At 42.6% G+C, this 15,702-nt stretch overlaps 1 protein-coding gene across 1 annotated transcript; it reads right to left on the bottom strand.

The window, feature by feature from the left end:
- Window positions 1-4,366: 4,366 nt before the first annotated feature.
- efna1b (ephrin-A1b) lies at window positions 4,367-14,533 on the bottom strand. Its single transcript, XM_003450973.5, has 4 exons — window positions 14,235-14,533; window positions 5,613-5,908; window positions 5,354-5,515; window positions 4,367-5,211 (listed from the first exon to the last, which is right to left on the bottom strand). The coding sequence occupies exons 1-4, from the start codon at window positions 14,330-14,332 to the stop codon at window positions 5,090-5,092; spliced, it is 678 nt and encodes a 225-aa protein (XP_003451021.1). The 5' UTR covers window positions 14,333-14,533; the 3' UTR covers window positions 4,367-5,089.
- Between the last annotated feature and the right edge of the window lie 1,169 nt (window positions 14,534-15,702).

Raw genomic sequence — 15,702 nt, 5'->3', positions numbered from 1 at the left:
GACTACAGTGAACCCATCTTCTGATGGCTGCTTCCAGCATGTTGACCCGCAAAGTCACAAAGCTCACATCATCTCAAAATGGTTTCTTGAACATTACAGTAAGTTCACTGTACTCAAATGGCCTCCACAATCACCATCTCAATCTAATAGAGCACCTTTGGGAAGTGCTGGAACCAGAGCGTCATATCACAGATTCACACCCTGTTTAATCTGTGTCATGAAGAATTCAAATAGGTAGGTACTGGTAATATGTACCTAATAAAGTGACTAGCGAGTGTATATAATACAAAGAAGACAAAGTAGAAACACACGCACACACACACACATACACACACACACACACACACACACACACACACACACAAAACAAAGACCAAGTAAAATAAGCACAATAAATAAATAAATAAATAAAAAGGCTTTAAAATGTGATTGTCTCCACAGCTGATAATTGTGGTTTATTAAAGTCTTAAATTTGATAAGTGGGGGTTTTGCTTGTGCAATATCATTACCTGTCATTTGATCTGTAATAAGATGTCCAAGATATTTGAGCCTATTACAGACACTAAGATTATTATCAGACGGTATTAAAATCAAGATTAGGAAATCTTAGATGTTTGTCCTCTTTGGGTCTGCAAACCATGACAAGACTCTTAAAAAAGCTGTATTAGATGTCAGGTTTCACACCATAAACAGAACATTATAACTGGAACAGCACAAATCGTGCACCCACTTTTACAAGCTTTCAACATCCCAGAAAAATCATCAAGCATTCATACAGTAGTTATTAAAGGGACACTGAAGACGCAGGTTGTCCAAATGAAAAGATCACACTGGGAGTAATTTGATGTTTTTGTTATATCTCACCTTGTGGAAGTATAACACTAAACTGATGGATTAGACAGAATAGGAAAATAAGGCAAGCTTTTCCACTGCTTCACACAATACATCAGTCTTTCTTTCCAGTTCCTCCTTTCTGTGAATCACACATTTGTTTTTCACCCTGTATTCCAGTAGCACAGTCAAAAAAGAAAACCCAACTATTACCCTATGATAAGAAGAAGAAGGAGAAAAAAAGCGTCTCGTCATTACATCATTGTTCCAATCCCATATTACATGCTTGTAGCTGGATATCACACAGAACAGTCAGTGTCTGGATCCAGGCAAATACGCTGGATTTTATACTTTCAAAATTAGATGATTTCACTGTTTAAACTGAAAAATTAATTATGCACTCCACTGGGGTGCACCAGTGTTATTTGATTAATTTTATCTCATATGCATCATTTTTCAACTAGTCAGCGTGCTGGGTGTCATTTCATGGATATTACATCCAAGAATTAAGATTCATATTTAAAAGTTGTGCATTAAAACTTATACTTATTGTTCGTCTCTCGGGGTAAATTTAATACGAATCATCTAAAGTTTGCTCATTAACTTTTCTTTGACCCTTCTTGCCCAACCACCCCGCTTCGCCCACTCCCCCATCGTCACCTGACTGCTCCCTCCTGTGTACAGCTGTCAGAGCCAAGCTGCTTTGTCACTCTAGACATTTCAAAACTTGACCTTTCTCAGCAGTCTCTGATGTATAATTTTCACCCTTCTTCTTTAGTTTTTAGCTTTTAGTTTTTAGCTTTGCATCTGTTTGACATTTAGTCTTTTCACACGTTTTTCTTTACTTGAAGGTCATTGCTATATTGATTTAGAACAATTTATTTTTCTGATTTATGGTTGATCTTTTTGTTATTAAATTGCAGTCCCTTTTCTTTTTGTGACAGCGTTTTTTATCTGAGCTGCTCAGACTCCTTCAAGTGTTGTGCCAGTGAAGCTGTTTACGTGTCTGCCTTTATTAAGTGAAAGTTGATTACCTTTTGCATTAATTAAAGCATAAAATAAGAGCTAAAGTTTTAGATAAGAAAGATGGTAAAATACACTCACTGGCCACTTAGATAAAAATTGGCTCTTTTGTATTCAGAGCTGCAAAATTCTTCATGGCATAGATTCAACAAGATGCTGGAAATTTGCTCCACTTTGGCATGATAGCATCACACAATGCTGCAGATTTGTTGGCAGCACATCCATGATGTGAATGCCCCGTTCCACCACATCCCAGAGGTCGTCTATTGGATTACCTGTGGAGGCCATTTGAATGCAGTGAGCTCACTGTCATGGTCAAGAAACCAGTGTTAGATCATTTCAGCTTTCTGACATGGTGCATTGTTCTGCTGGAAGCAGCCATCAGGAGATGGGTACACTGTGCAGCAGTGAGACTCTGGTAAGATCTAGGGAGCCCAAAATGTGCCAAGAAAATACCCCTCGCATCATTACACCTCCACCAGCACCCTGAATAAGTGATACGAGGTGGGATTAATCCATGCTTCGTCTTGTTTATGTCATATTCTGACTCTACTACCCAAATGTTGTAGCAGAAATTGAGACACATCAGCCCAGGCAATATTTTTCCAGTCTGTTGTCGTCCTATTCTGGTGAGAATGTGCAAAGTTTAGCCTCAGTTTCCTGTTCTTAGCTGACATGAGTGGCACCCTGTGCGGTCTTCTGCTGCTGTAGCCCATCTGCTTCAAGACGTGATGTGTTGTGCAATTAGAGATGCTCTTCTGCATATATTGGGTGTAACAAGTGATTATTTGTGTTACTGTTGCCTTCCTGTCTGTCCATTCTTCTCTGACCTCTTGTGCTGCTGTTCAATGTTTTTTTGTTTTTTTTTGTTTTTTTAATTTTTGGGCCTTTTGTTTGTTAACCTTATGTGGGAAAATCCCAGTAGATCAGCAGTTTGTGAAATACTCAGACCAGCCTGTTTGGCACCAGCAACAATGTCACATTCAAAGTGACTTAAATGATGTTTCTTCCTTATTCTGATGCTCAGTTTGAACTTTAGCATGTCACCTTGCCTAAATGTGTTAATGAGTAGTTGTACATGTAAATGTAATTAAGTGCCCAAACAATTTATATTTCAAATAGATATTGTCATGTGTAGTAAATCCCAATTTTAAACTTCAAGTATTGTATTTTAGTAGAATTTTCATTGACTTCATTGTGATACTGAGATTTACTTCACAGGAAAAAAAAAACCTTAAAATGATGTTTCTGCAGTTTTATGCCGTGTTTGTAAAAGCTTGTCCTCAAACTAATCTGAAAACTCACTTTTGGTTTATGGTATTTGCACAGCTAAAGGAACATTTTTTGTATTATAAAGCATACATTTACTTTTTCACATAATGCCTGACATAATGTTGAACCGAGACATCAAAGCGGTGGAGACTACCATATTTAATCCATCCCATCAGGCACAGTTGAATGATGTCCTGCTTTATCCTACTGTACACATGTGTGGGTGCAGCATTGCACAAGATACCTGAGACTCTGTGATCATCTGCATTGAATTTAAGCTATGACGTTATCACGGAAAAGCAAACAGCTCAGTTCTAATGTTCTGATTTTGAGTGTGTATGTTGTGTGGTTTTACAAGGAACGGTGAGTTTTGACAGTTTTCAGTCAGCTCTGAGGTTTGTTTTGTCCTCATTCCAACATACAGCTGTGTGAACGGATGTTCAGCTTTTCCTCAAAAGGCGATGTTCAGAGAAGAAAAAGAAAGGGCAGAAAGGGGGCAAAAAAAAAAAGAGCGAAAGAGTATGAGCAAGGAGGTGAGAGTGACACTTTCACACCCAGCTGTCAGTTCGCTTGTGGGCCTCCCTCTCTCTGGGTTCTTGGGTGGTTTTTTTGTCCCTCTCTTAGTCCTTGTTTGGTCTGAAATCTAAGCCCGGGTATGTTGTATCACAGGAGATGAAAGCAGGAGAGGGCAGAGACGAGAGGTTGGGAAAGACATGGGGGTGGAAATGTGGAGACGGACAGAGGATAGATGGCTCTGCCAAAATATTGTGTCATCCATCCAAATCTCGATGATCTCAGCGGGTTATCAAGATCCAAAATAAGTTATGATAAAAAACAGACAGATTTGGGGGTTTTTTTTGGATTACATCACATTTTTATTTCACTAAAGATTTTTCACATCTTAAAACAGTTTCATATAGTTTTCTCTATGTACAAATGTACATATAAACATTTACAAAATGACACAAGCAAAAAAAAAGACAAAAAAATGTATTCTGGGAGATACCTTCAGTTTGAGGTTTCAGGAAGTGCAAGTGGGACGACATCTGCAAACATCAGCCAGTGTACCATGATACAGTCGAAACAGTAGAAATGAGTGAATAAGTGCCGAAGATGCTGAGTTTGTAATCTTTGCTTTGTTCAGTGGCTCACAACATCGCATGAAACTGTGTAATTGACAGATGAGGACTTAACAAAAACATAAATATCACTGCATCTTTTTTTTTAATATATGCATATCTTTAAGTTCTTGGAATACATTTTTAATCGTGGTTACATGAAAAGATTTCATCAGCATGAGCACCAATAGACATCACTAAAAGCCAGAAATCGGGGCGAGAACCACTGCTGCACTGTTAGAGCATTTGTTTTCTCAGGTTGCGTTACAACTGATAACATGTCAGATAACTTTAGAAATGTGGAGCATTATAACGAGGAGTTGAGTGCAACACAACATGACAAATATCCTACATTATCCTACATATTGTGGCAGCTGCCGACAACAATACACAATATCAATAGTTTCTCTACATGTAGAGGAAGAAGAAGAGAGTTCACTAATGAAACGCACAGCTGTACCAGTGCTATGAAAATGTGATGACACGTGACAGTGAGGATAATGTAATCTTGCTGCCGTCGATTTATAACAAAGCGTTTGGACTGTTTGTCTGTTTGCGACTTTGTTAATAATGAAAAAAGAAAAATATTCAGCTTAAATGGTCATAAATGAGAATTTCAATCCTCAAAATAAAGTAAAAAAAAGTCTCTGAGGTCCTCTTTTTTATTTTGGAGCGATCCACGCTCCACATTCACACACACAAAAACCACATCAAGCGCACGCTGAACAACACACACTGTCCATGCTCGTATAAAAAAAGTCTGTATAAAAAGAATCTCTGATCGTTCACGTCCCGATGACCAGCATCGGGTTAGTATTGTCTCTGTTGTGGAGTCTTCACTGCCTTTAGTGTAGCATCAGGGCTAATAAGACTGGGGTCAGGGCAAAAAGAAGTGAACGAGAGACCAGCTGTGCTGCAGAGTTGCCGATACTCCTCTGGACATTTGGCTCCATCGCAGCAGGGTCATCTGAGAGAAGAGATGGGAGGGACCGTTAGGACAGGATTTCATCAATCAGGAATGGTAAACACACCCAGCTGAGCTGGTCTTAGTCACAGCACCGCTGTGATTATTTTCTATGTCTGGAATCTATTTTTTAAAGAATGCTCACCTGCTGGGAGATGGTTAGAGGGGTTGTGAACTCCTCCTTCCAAGATTTTTTCTGTTTCATGTGCTTTGGATTTGTCATAGTGATTCTTTCCAGAGCCTTTATGTCCAACTACATCCACTCTCAGACGCAGACAGTCCTTCCCATGGTGATGCATTGGCTTTGCTGAAAAAGTGAGACAGAGGGAAATGTTTAACACAAGGAACCTTCCTCTAACCACAGAAGACTGAGCAGAAATATCATTCTCACTAAAGATACTTACAGATATAATAATAGCTCTCTCCCTGCCGGAACTCCTTTCCCAGGGTGAAGGGGGTGAAGCGTTGAAACTTCTCCGAGAATTTTTCAGGAGCATGAGGAGCGAAGGGCCGCGAGCACTCCCAGCGGAGCTGATCGAAGGAGTGAGGCTTGCACACCTCGTAGTCCTCTCTCTCCACCATGTACAGCACGTAACGCTCAGCCGCATGCGACGGCACCTCGCCGTGGGTGTAGTGAGGGCAGATGATGTCCAGATAGTCATTGATGCGCACTTCCACCGTATACTCATCCCACTGAAAGCTGCAGGGGAGACAGAAAGAGACACGAGGTTACTGACAAATGTCGTCACCCAGTTTTCCAAAATGAGTAACAGAGGCGGATCTCATCTGTTGTTTTCGACACACACCCAGCAGAGCAGATAATGAGCTGGATGTGTTCAGGATATTGATGAGGACTAGTTAAACACAGACACGTGCGCCAACTGAAAAGAGTCTTAGAGACATGAATAACACAAATAAACAGACAGGTAAAGCTGGGTGATGCCGTGTGAGGATGTGTTTTTCTGCGTGCTTGTGCAAACCTGTCTGAGCAACAGAATTAGAAAGAGGCTGATCAGGCTGGACTTGTTCAATTTGTTTTGGGGCGAGAAAACACACCCAGAATCGTACACAGCCCATCCCGCCATCCCACACACTCGCACACCTTTCCCTTTCTCTTCCCTTTGGGTGAGATGTACTTCTCATCTGCTTGAAACTAAATTACAAATGACAGCTCAGCCCCAACAATCTTTTTGGGGGGTTTTTTTCTTCCCACTTTCTCTTTCGGTCCACTTTCCTCTTGGTACAGCTCACTGAGTCTTTCTGTCAAGTGTTTTTAAGCTCTTCTCTGGTTTCTGTCTCATTAATTTCTTCACCTGAATGTTTGTCCATCTGTGGCGGAGCTCCTGTTGTGACTTTTCTGGCTAATTTGCTGCCTCTATCTCTATCTCCTTTTTCTCTGATTTCCTCAAAGACACACAGAGACTAGGTGGAGAGCCAGACTATCTCACTCTCTTTTTCTTTCCCTTTTCATCTTTACCCTTCATTTAGTTTTATGGCTTCTTTTAAGCCTCCCCGGCTCCTTTTTGTGCTCACTTCCTATGCTTGTTTCGCCCCGGGTGTCCTAATGAAGTATGGAGAGGAGGTAGAAAAATAAGTATATTTCCTGTAAAGTCTCACTGCACATTAAGTGATGACAATGTTCAGCGAGGATATAGAAAAAAAAGCTTCACTGTAGTAAAACTCTTACGATTTGTTACAAAAATAAGCTACTAATCCATTAGGACCAGATTTATCGGCGCAAAGGGGAAAGAGATTTTAATGAAGCCCAACCTTTCAGTTTCATCATGCGTGCGAAGTGCAGCTGGCCTGTGCGCTAATCTCGCTATCAACCAGGAGGTGAAGAAAGACTGATATTTGCGCATTACTTCCATGACATCCTCAGGGATAAAAGCTCTAATCCGCAAATTCAATCTGTGCTTAAATTGAGCAACTGCTTGTGGACGCTTGTGTCTCACATGTTGCACGGAGTGAGAGTGACAAGAAAACAACCCCTGTTTATGTGCGTGTCCTGTCATCAAAGCGAGACGCCGTGCCTCTGAGACCCTCCCCCTTCTTCCCCTCCCGTTGTTGTGGCTCCCGTCAGGACACCCCTGGCCAAGTCACAGACACCCTGGCTCCAAAATGAGGGCCTCTAACCCCTTCTTCCTGCTTCTGTGTGTGCGTAGCTGTTTGTGTGCATTTTGTGCGTGTGTGTAAGGGTTAGTGCTAACCTACCTGTCAAAACATGCTTTGTTAGCTGAGCACAGCTCTATACTTGTTTTCCAGGGCTAATAAGCTGATCACTGCCCTGAGCTTTCTCTCTGAAAAGGCCCTTTGTAAGTGTGTACACTTCTGTGCAGGTGTGTACGCCTTTATTTGCGTGTTTATCTGTGACTGTGTGTGTGTCTTGGGTCTACAAGGGCAAGTGCTTTACTGAAATGAAAAGACACATCTGTAGCAGCCTAATTAGCCAAATAAGCCGTGCCTCTCATGTTGCTCCTCTCTACTGTTTTCTTCAGTCAAACCAGTAATAACAGGGTTGGGTAGAACAAGATGTTTGGAGGTCTCTAGTGGTTCCCTCTGAAGTAACGAGTAGTTTTAAATTGTATAGGATACACCTTTTTCCCACAGTGTGTCCTTGTTAGCGGTCTGGCCGACCTCCACGTGAAAACGGGTTTGTCAAAAGCCAACAAAACAGATAGATTTTGTTGCTAATTTCATTCACGGCTCATGCTTTTAAGAAAACTCTTCTTTTATTCTTCTCTTCACCTCCTCATTTCCCCTCCTCCTCGCCACCATTGGTCTGGCTAATTAAAAGCTGTTAGGGGTCTGGGGCCAATGTGTTCTCCTGAAAAGGAGGGGAGGAGGAATGAATGGGATGTAATTATACCCTTTCCCTCCCCAAAGACAGAATGCCACAAGGCTACAGGGCCCCTTCAACCCCTTCTACCTTAACCCCTATGGAGCTTTCACTACCCTGGCTGCTGTTTACGTGTCTAATGTGTGTCCCAGTGGCTGATTTTGATGGTTTAATAAAACCTTCCAACACTTCCATATTATTTTAATTTCAATTAATGTTTTTTTTTCTTTATATCTCCACCTATTCATGCCCACTGAATTCGCTCTGTCTTCAACTCCTCCATCCTCTTTACGTCTTCATTCATCAAAGCTCTGCACTCTAGCATCTCCCTGCGTCTACACTAGCCTCTGACTGGCAGTTCTCGGGAGAGTGAGAGTTGCGTTAATGTGATAACTATGTCCTCTATGAGACGGAGAGCCAGGTGTGTGAGCTGTCGCAAACCTACTTTCCACATTGCATCTTCTTCTTCTTGCGTATTGCTTTGTGTGTCTGTGTTTTCAAGGGAGAGGGATTCTCTGAAGACCCCTTATCCAGGGCGTCTCATGCCCCGGGCTTATGAGCACATCTGTTTATCAAGGTCTGTTGGAGCCTCTTGCGTGTGTGTGTGTGTGTGTGTGTGTGTGTGTGTGTGTGTGTGTTTTCTTGCATGAGACTGAGGTATGTGTAAACAGCAAAGGTTGAAGGTGGCTCTAGTCTCCCTTTTCTGGAGGTCATTCCTCAATTCAAAGCTACTCAGATTGCGGTGCATGTGTCGTGAAGGTACAAAACAGAATAGTTATTACTGCTCATTACTGCAGGTGACTTTTGCAACACTTCTACTCACTAAAGCTTTGAAGTTTTGCAATTGTCTTTGCTCTGCTGTTGGCTCTTTTTCCCCCCTCCTCGCCACCCCCCCCTTTCCTGTCTCCCTTCCACAGCCCTTCCCACCATTTGTCCCCCTGAGCTCGCTCTGGGCTCGCTCAAACTACTGACACAAGGAGTCTGTCTTTCACTGTCCGTCTGGGGAAAGTCACGAACTGGCAGCCAGGTCAAAGGGTTACAGTTCAGGGTCGCCACTTCTCACCCGCACTAGCATCCGAGTCAGCACCGAAGATATATGTTTCACACACACAAAAACAGAGTCACGGAGAGAGTCAGCACGTCTGAAACATCAAACACACGCACCACTCCCCCCTCTTCTTCCATTTGCTCCTCAGGTAATCAGTAGTAAGCATACACACACACAGGAATGTCACAGCAGAGGGGGCGAGGGGGGTGGGGGCTGCAGTTCGGATGGTTTACGGTGTTCTCACAAGGCGCGCTCATCAAATTTCCAGCCCCACTCTTACACACTTTTACTTTGAGGTGTACACTTAATACCCGATTAATTTGCTGTGGTATGACAGATTCACACCTCCTTTCACACGGGTGTGAGGAGCTGTCAGTGGTTCTAATGGGTTTAGCTGCTCACTAGTGGGCTGCTCCATTAGAGCCAATCTAATATAAAATGAAAAGTCTTCCTATATTACTGCGGCTTCCCGTGTAATCTACTCCCTTCTTTCTATATCTCGTTGTATTGCAATAAAAACAAAAAACATGGGGGATTTCTTTCTCCGCTATGTGCAAATACAACCTGATGTCCATAAAATGATTAAATTTTAAGCAGTTTCAAGAAACGTGTGTTCATATATGAAGCAATCCCTTTGCAGGATGAGAGCCTTTAAAACTGTCAACAATGGCCTTTCTCACTTATTCACTTCTAAACTTCTTCCCTCCCTTCATCCATCACTGTCCGGCCTCTCCTCCCTCCGTCTGCCTCTCTTTTATTCTTGCAAATTTAGCCCCCACACCCCACCCTCCATCGTCTATTTGTCGTGTCTCTTAATGCTGACATAATATACCAGAGCTCTTCATCCAGGCTAATTTCTCAACACAAATCCCTTTCACCCTTCTCTCACCCTGCGCCCAGGCCTCTACCCCGCCTCCTTTTTTTCTTTTCACCGGTCCCCTCCTTTTTGGTAGCCTCCTATTCTGTCTGTGATGAATAGAAAGAGGCCAAATGGTATCATGCTTGGTTTAATATGCTGGAGGTCATGTAGAGTTAATCTGTTGGCCCGTTTAGCTGAGGGAGAGAGGGCACAAGTTCACTAACTTCTAAGAATTTACATCAAACATTTAACTTTTTTTAATTTAAAAAAAAATGAAATAAGTTTTGAATTAACTGATGCAAAATAAACTATCTGCAAGAACATGAGCTGAAGTATATCTGCTGGTAAGTCAGCCTTGGGGGGGGGCGCTAGTGAGCTTCAAGTGGGCAGCACTGGTCACGGTATGCCTGAAATTCTATGAATGAGCAGTGTACACATACGCATGCTTGCTCATGCTTAGGACGATAACACCGGGCGAAAACAGGCCTCTCTAATGTTAGCAGAACGGGAGCTGATAGGTGCTTCGTTCTCCTCTGATGGAAAACTACTGGGGCAAAAACAGAGGAAGGTCTGTGAGAATGAGGGGGGACTGGTAGAGAAAGGGGAGGGGGGGAAGGAAATCTGGACTACAGATAAGGAGCAGAGAGGAAGAGCAGAGAGTAAAACAGATGAGTCTGCAGACGTGATGCAAAAAAACCCCAAAAACAAACCTAAAAAACAATATACACTGTTGTTGTAAACTATGGCAACTAAATAACCCCAGGTGCTTCAGTGCTATCATGTGTGAAGATATGCGAGAACATTTATAAGCACGTTAGGTAAGAGGACAGTTATATCAGCAGGGAATAGGCACAAAGCCTCCTGATAATGATGGGGCAAGAATCATATAAAGCTAAACTGAGATACTGCTGGAAATTGATTGTTCTGATGGATCCCATCTGGGAGATTATTGTGGGAATGATGCAATGTGACAAATAAAGGTTTTAAGTAATTTACATACATTCTAACAATTACCCAGTAATCCACACACAAACACAAACACAGAAAAACAGAGAAGAGTTACATCACAGGATCCCAGGGGCATATACATGGAATGAATATTCCAGGATGATGGTTTTGTGTCGGGTGTTTTGGGTCAGATGGTCAGATTACAAGCTGTCTGTACTCGATGTTAGTGTGTGTGCGTATGTGTGTGTTCCCATTCTGGTGAGATTACAGTCCAACAACCAGACACGATATGGGCTGTGAAGGGATGAATAATGAGTAAAAATAGAAACACAGAGAGAGAAAGAGAGGGAGGAGGGTGATGAGAGGAGGGGGGGGCGAAGTGTGTAATAGTTGGGATTTAAAAGGAGGTGGGAGTACATTGACCCCGTTCACCTAAAACTGCAGGGAACATGTACATGTACAGGCAGGCCTGGCTGCATCAATAACAGTGAAGGCAGGCTGAGCCAGACACAGGCTGAGATAAACAGAATATTACATTACACCAAACTCCTGATAAAGATATTTGCGCAGATAGCAGAGGCATGGGACGCAAACCCAGGCCACTGGAGATGGATGAAGGCAGCCAAACAACTCAGATATGAAAGATTAAAAGGATGCAGTGGAGTAGTGTGTCGGTATCATCCATATTTGGATTTAAAAACCAGGCGATCTTGAATGTGCTTGAATCAGTAAGTAGAGAGAAAAGGAGGGCTTGAGGCTAGCGGCCAGTCTGGGAGAAGACCCAACTGTTAAAAGAGAGGAGTAGGAGTGGAAAGATGGAGAAGGGGAACAGACAGGTACAAGGCAGAGAAACACACACACACACACACACACACACTCATGCACAGCTGACAGAGTTGAGTATAGTAACAGCGGGGTGGAATGCTGGCTGTGGCTAATATTAACAGCGAAGTCGTCCCCCTTATGCCCCCCAGTGTGTGGAAGTGTGAGTCACACATTCATCACGTCTCGGTGAGGCTGCTTACGGTAACCGGTAACTCCCTGTTTTGCTCTGACGCCGAGACACATGAACTCCGAAGATCCAAAAACAATCCGTGAACTCTCAGTTCACAACAAAAATATAATTGCTTCCTGTTAAAAGCCAGGAAGTTAAATCTCTCCCTCTCACACACACACACTAATAAAGCTGACACAGGTAGAGACACGTAGCGTAAAAACAAGACCAGACCAGACTGTGACAAACATGCCTCGCCACCTGTCGTGTAAGAAAACGATACACAAACAAAAACACTGGATCAAGTCCCTAAAAAGACTTGAAGTGAAGGATTAAGCAATAATCATTAAGTCACGCTTACACATGAGTACACATACAGATTGTATTAAGAGGCAAACACGCACACCTAAGCTGTTACCGGTTTCTTCGTATCTCTACAGGAGTGGGCAGGCTACTGCCATCTGGTCACTGTCCTCCACCTAAGACAGATCACTGCTGCTCACAATCCTACCAAGAATCAATTAGCATCAATTATCCACGGCCCACTTCCACCAAAGGTTGCTGATGGATCTACTTAATCCTCTGAACAGGTGACTGATAGATCACTGGGGACAGTTGTAGGCAGGTGGGCTTTTAGTCGGGCAGGAAATCACAGGACTGCGAGACGATGGAAGAGCGAAGAGAAGGAGGAGGAGTGAGAGTGAACTGGGGGATGGTGATGTAGAGTCGGGGGGGTGATGGACTGAGGGGCTAATAGAGATCAGACTGTAAAATGTGAGAAAAATAAAAATAAGTGGGATGGGAGTTTAGTTCCTCTCCCTGTGAAAATGTGTTTTAGAGACAGACAATAAGCAAGCGAAAGTGTGCCAGAGTAGAAGCAGAATATATCCACAAGTGTCTCTGATCCATTAACTGTTCTATGAAGCTTATCTCTGCCCGTTTGTCTGTCTTTGTCAGAGTCTATGTTTAGCAATGTGGCACATTTGGGATTAGTGTTATATTGTGATTTTTCTTCTAGTTATGCAACTCCCGTTCTGGAGCAAAAATAGTGCAGAGTTGGATTAAAAACAGCAGACATAAGATCTGACTTTGTATTAGACCACCCTAATCTCTCTTGCTCTCTCTCTCTCCGTGCCTCCTTTCCCCCTCCAGCCTTTCTTATTTGAAGTAAGCCTCCGAGATCCAGTTTCTGTCCTTTATGTGGAACTGACTGGAAGACTCTGGTTACAAGTTTCCTTCTGTGAAGTTACCTTTACCTCCTGTCCCACCTGAACCAGACTCCCTCCCTGGTTTGTAGTGACTCAGGTGTATAACTCAGGTGGGTCAAACCTGGTCTGTTGACTCACGCACGGACTAACTCATGACGACAGGACTTTTCCATTAGACTTCTTATCCAATTATCAGGACAATTGTTTTCCATGCTGCAGGGCTCTTTTTAGCCCCGTGTCTATTAACAATGTTAAAGGGCAATTAGAAATGTAAGCTAATCAGACTAAAAAGCCATAATGGCTTTTGCCCTTGTTTCTTCTCTGTGGTGGATTTTAATCGACCTATCTCGGCAGCAGAACCTCGCAGAGCGTCCTTCTGTTTCAGCTCGGTTTTAAAATAATACCGTCTTTCAAACGTCGGGATCACCCGCTCCACGCTAAAAGCTCAATAAATCGCGCTGCGATATGTCAGGCCCGATCGATCCCGCTGAGTGGTCGGATAGCATTACATTTCTGACCTCAAAACAAACTAATCAGCAATATGCGCCCCTCTCTGTGTGACTCACTATCTCTCCTCTCCAGTGAAAAACCTCTTTAAATTGCCTGATGCCGTATCTTTGTAAATATATTAGGGAATTAACTCGTTTTTATTGCTTAATAGAGTCATCTTTCCATGACACGCACAGTGCACACAGGTGCAAACCCCGCAGACAGCACTGGCCAAGTTCATACTTGTCGGTCTATTTTTTACTATTAGAGTATGTCTGTGTCTATGTGTTGCGGTTAAATATAGTGACGAATCTGTCCAGGCACTTGCTCACAATCTTCTGCTTTTACATCCATCTGCTGCTGGGTGATATAGCACTCTAAAGACACTGCTATAAAGTCACAGAGATCTTTAATTGGCATATGAAGAAAGCAAGAAGCTTGAGCAGTCCGCGGATGCGCGTATGTAGGATAAGACTTTACATGTGTCAAACTTAAGAAAGTAGGATGTTACCGTTATTCCCCTCTGGACAAACTGGGAAACACCAGACAGTATGATTGACCCAGTACACCACTCACTCGGCTTGTCATGCTGCACTGAACATCCCCTATAACACCACACCAAAGCACAGATCAGCACTTACTTTGCGTTCGAGCTGTTCCAGTAGACGCTGTGTCTTTCGGCGGAGGCAAACCAAGAACCGATGGTCAGCACCAAACACAGCAGACACACCACATCCATAGCTTCTCTTCTCCGAAAGGAACAATGAACACCTTTAAAGCGGTAACTGACGTTTACAGGGCTTCACTTATGGAAGATGTTAATGCGCGTAAATGCGCGCACGGAAACCAATTGAGGATTTTACGCGCTGTGTGTAGTAAGTAGTGCAAAGTAACGCTTCTCACTACACGCTGTTGTAAGTCTTGACTGTATCACAGGAGCGCAACTTGTCTGTTTTGTATTGCAGAAGCTCCACCCCATCTAGATGTCACCAGTGAAGTCCCCGCCCCACTGGAGACGTGCCCTCCAGCTGCTCACAAAACAACAGCCCGGCTCTACTCGTAGTAAACTGATAACTTTATAGAAACGAAAGTAAATATAAAAATTGTTTTTGCTTTGTTTAAGAAAATATGGTAGATGTTTGAAGTGTTGGCAGATCATAATTACCTCTACATTATCATGTAAGCAATATTTTATCTTAGCACTCGTTTTAATTTGTTTTAAGTAATTTGTTTTAAAAAACACATGGATTTGGATTAACGCATAATCATGCCTAAACTTAACATTTGTCCTGTATATGAAACAGTAATCTGAGAAATAACTAGTAACCAGCTCTACGGAAACTTTAGTGGTAAAAGTGGACAGAATTTCCTTCTTACAAGTAGTTGTAGAAATAATCAATAAGTACCACTAGATCACAAGTACTATACTTTTTTTTTATTTCCTATCACTTAAAATTAATCTAAGACTTGAAGGAGATTCATACAGATTTCAGCAACTGTTGTTTTGTTTTTTTTAAGTTGTTGTTCTTTTGTAACACTGCTATGTGTCACTCTTCGGCAGTGTTGCTTCACTTTGTGACGTCTGTAGTTGCTGGTTTGTTATTATGCACTGTAAACCAGCTTGTTCACTGAGCTGTAAGCATGCAGATGCACAAAGGTTGCTTCAACACAAAAGAACTAAATATTGTGTATTAAACATCATTTGGATCTGATTGTTTTACTACTTGTCCTTTGATCGCTCGAGAATGTTCTGCAGAAAGATGCACGGGGTCTTTAAGGGTATTGCTGTCTAGGCACGTTTTGTCAGATAGTAAAGAATTACTACAATCTTATCAGTAAGTCTAATCTTGTGGTGTCTGCTTATAGCTGTGGTCCTAGACAGGTAACTTTAGAAAACAAGCTCACAGATGGAATGGATAAAGTCCAGATCGTGGGGTGTCGACGGGATTGGGGCCTCAGCAGGAGAGGGCTTCCCTCGAGCAGGCATGGAGCGCAGCCTGGGTTAGCTGCTTCAGAGGCCCAAGACTTCAGGGAAAAGGCAGGAGGCAGTGTGTGTGTGTGTGTGTGTGTGTGTGTGTGTGTGTGTTTTATATGCCTGACTGTCCCTAG

Source organism: Oreochromis niloticus, linkage group LG11, assembly GCF_001858045.2.
Source record: "Oreochromis niloticus isolate F11D_XX linkage group LG11, O_niloticus_UMD_NMBU, whole genome shotgun sequence".
Classification (NCBI taxonomy): domain Eukaryota; kingdom Metazoa; phylum Chordata; class Actinopteri; order Cichliformes; family Cichlidae; genus Oreochromis; species Oreochromis niloticus.
This window is presented reverse-complemented; position numbering and strand designations above follow the sequence as displayed.

Excerpts from the sequence above, each read along its gene's own strand:
- efna1b (XM_003450973.5), bottom strand. The coding sequence starts at position 14,332 with ATGGATGTGGTGTGTCTGCTGTGTTTGGTGCTGACCATCGGTTCTTGG. Across the intron at positions 5,909-14,234 it reads TGGAACAGCTCGAACGCAAA|CTTTCAGTGGGATGAGTATA; the intron begins GTAAGTGCTGAT and ends TCTCCCCTGCAG. Across the intron at positions 5,212-5,353 it reads CTCTAACCATCTCCCAGCAG|ATGACCCTGCTGCGATGGAG; the intron begins GTGAGCATTCTT and ends CTCTTCTCTCAG.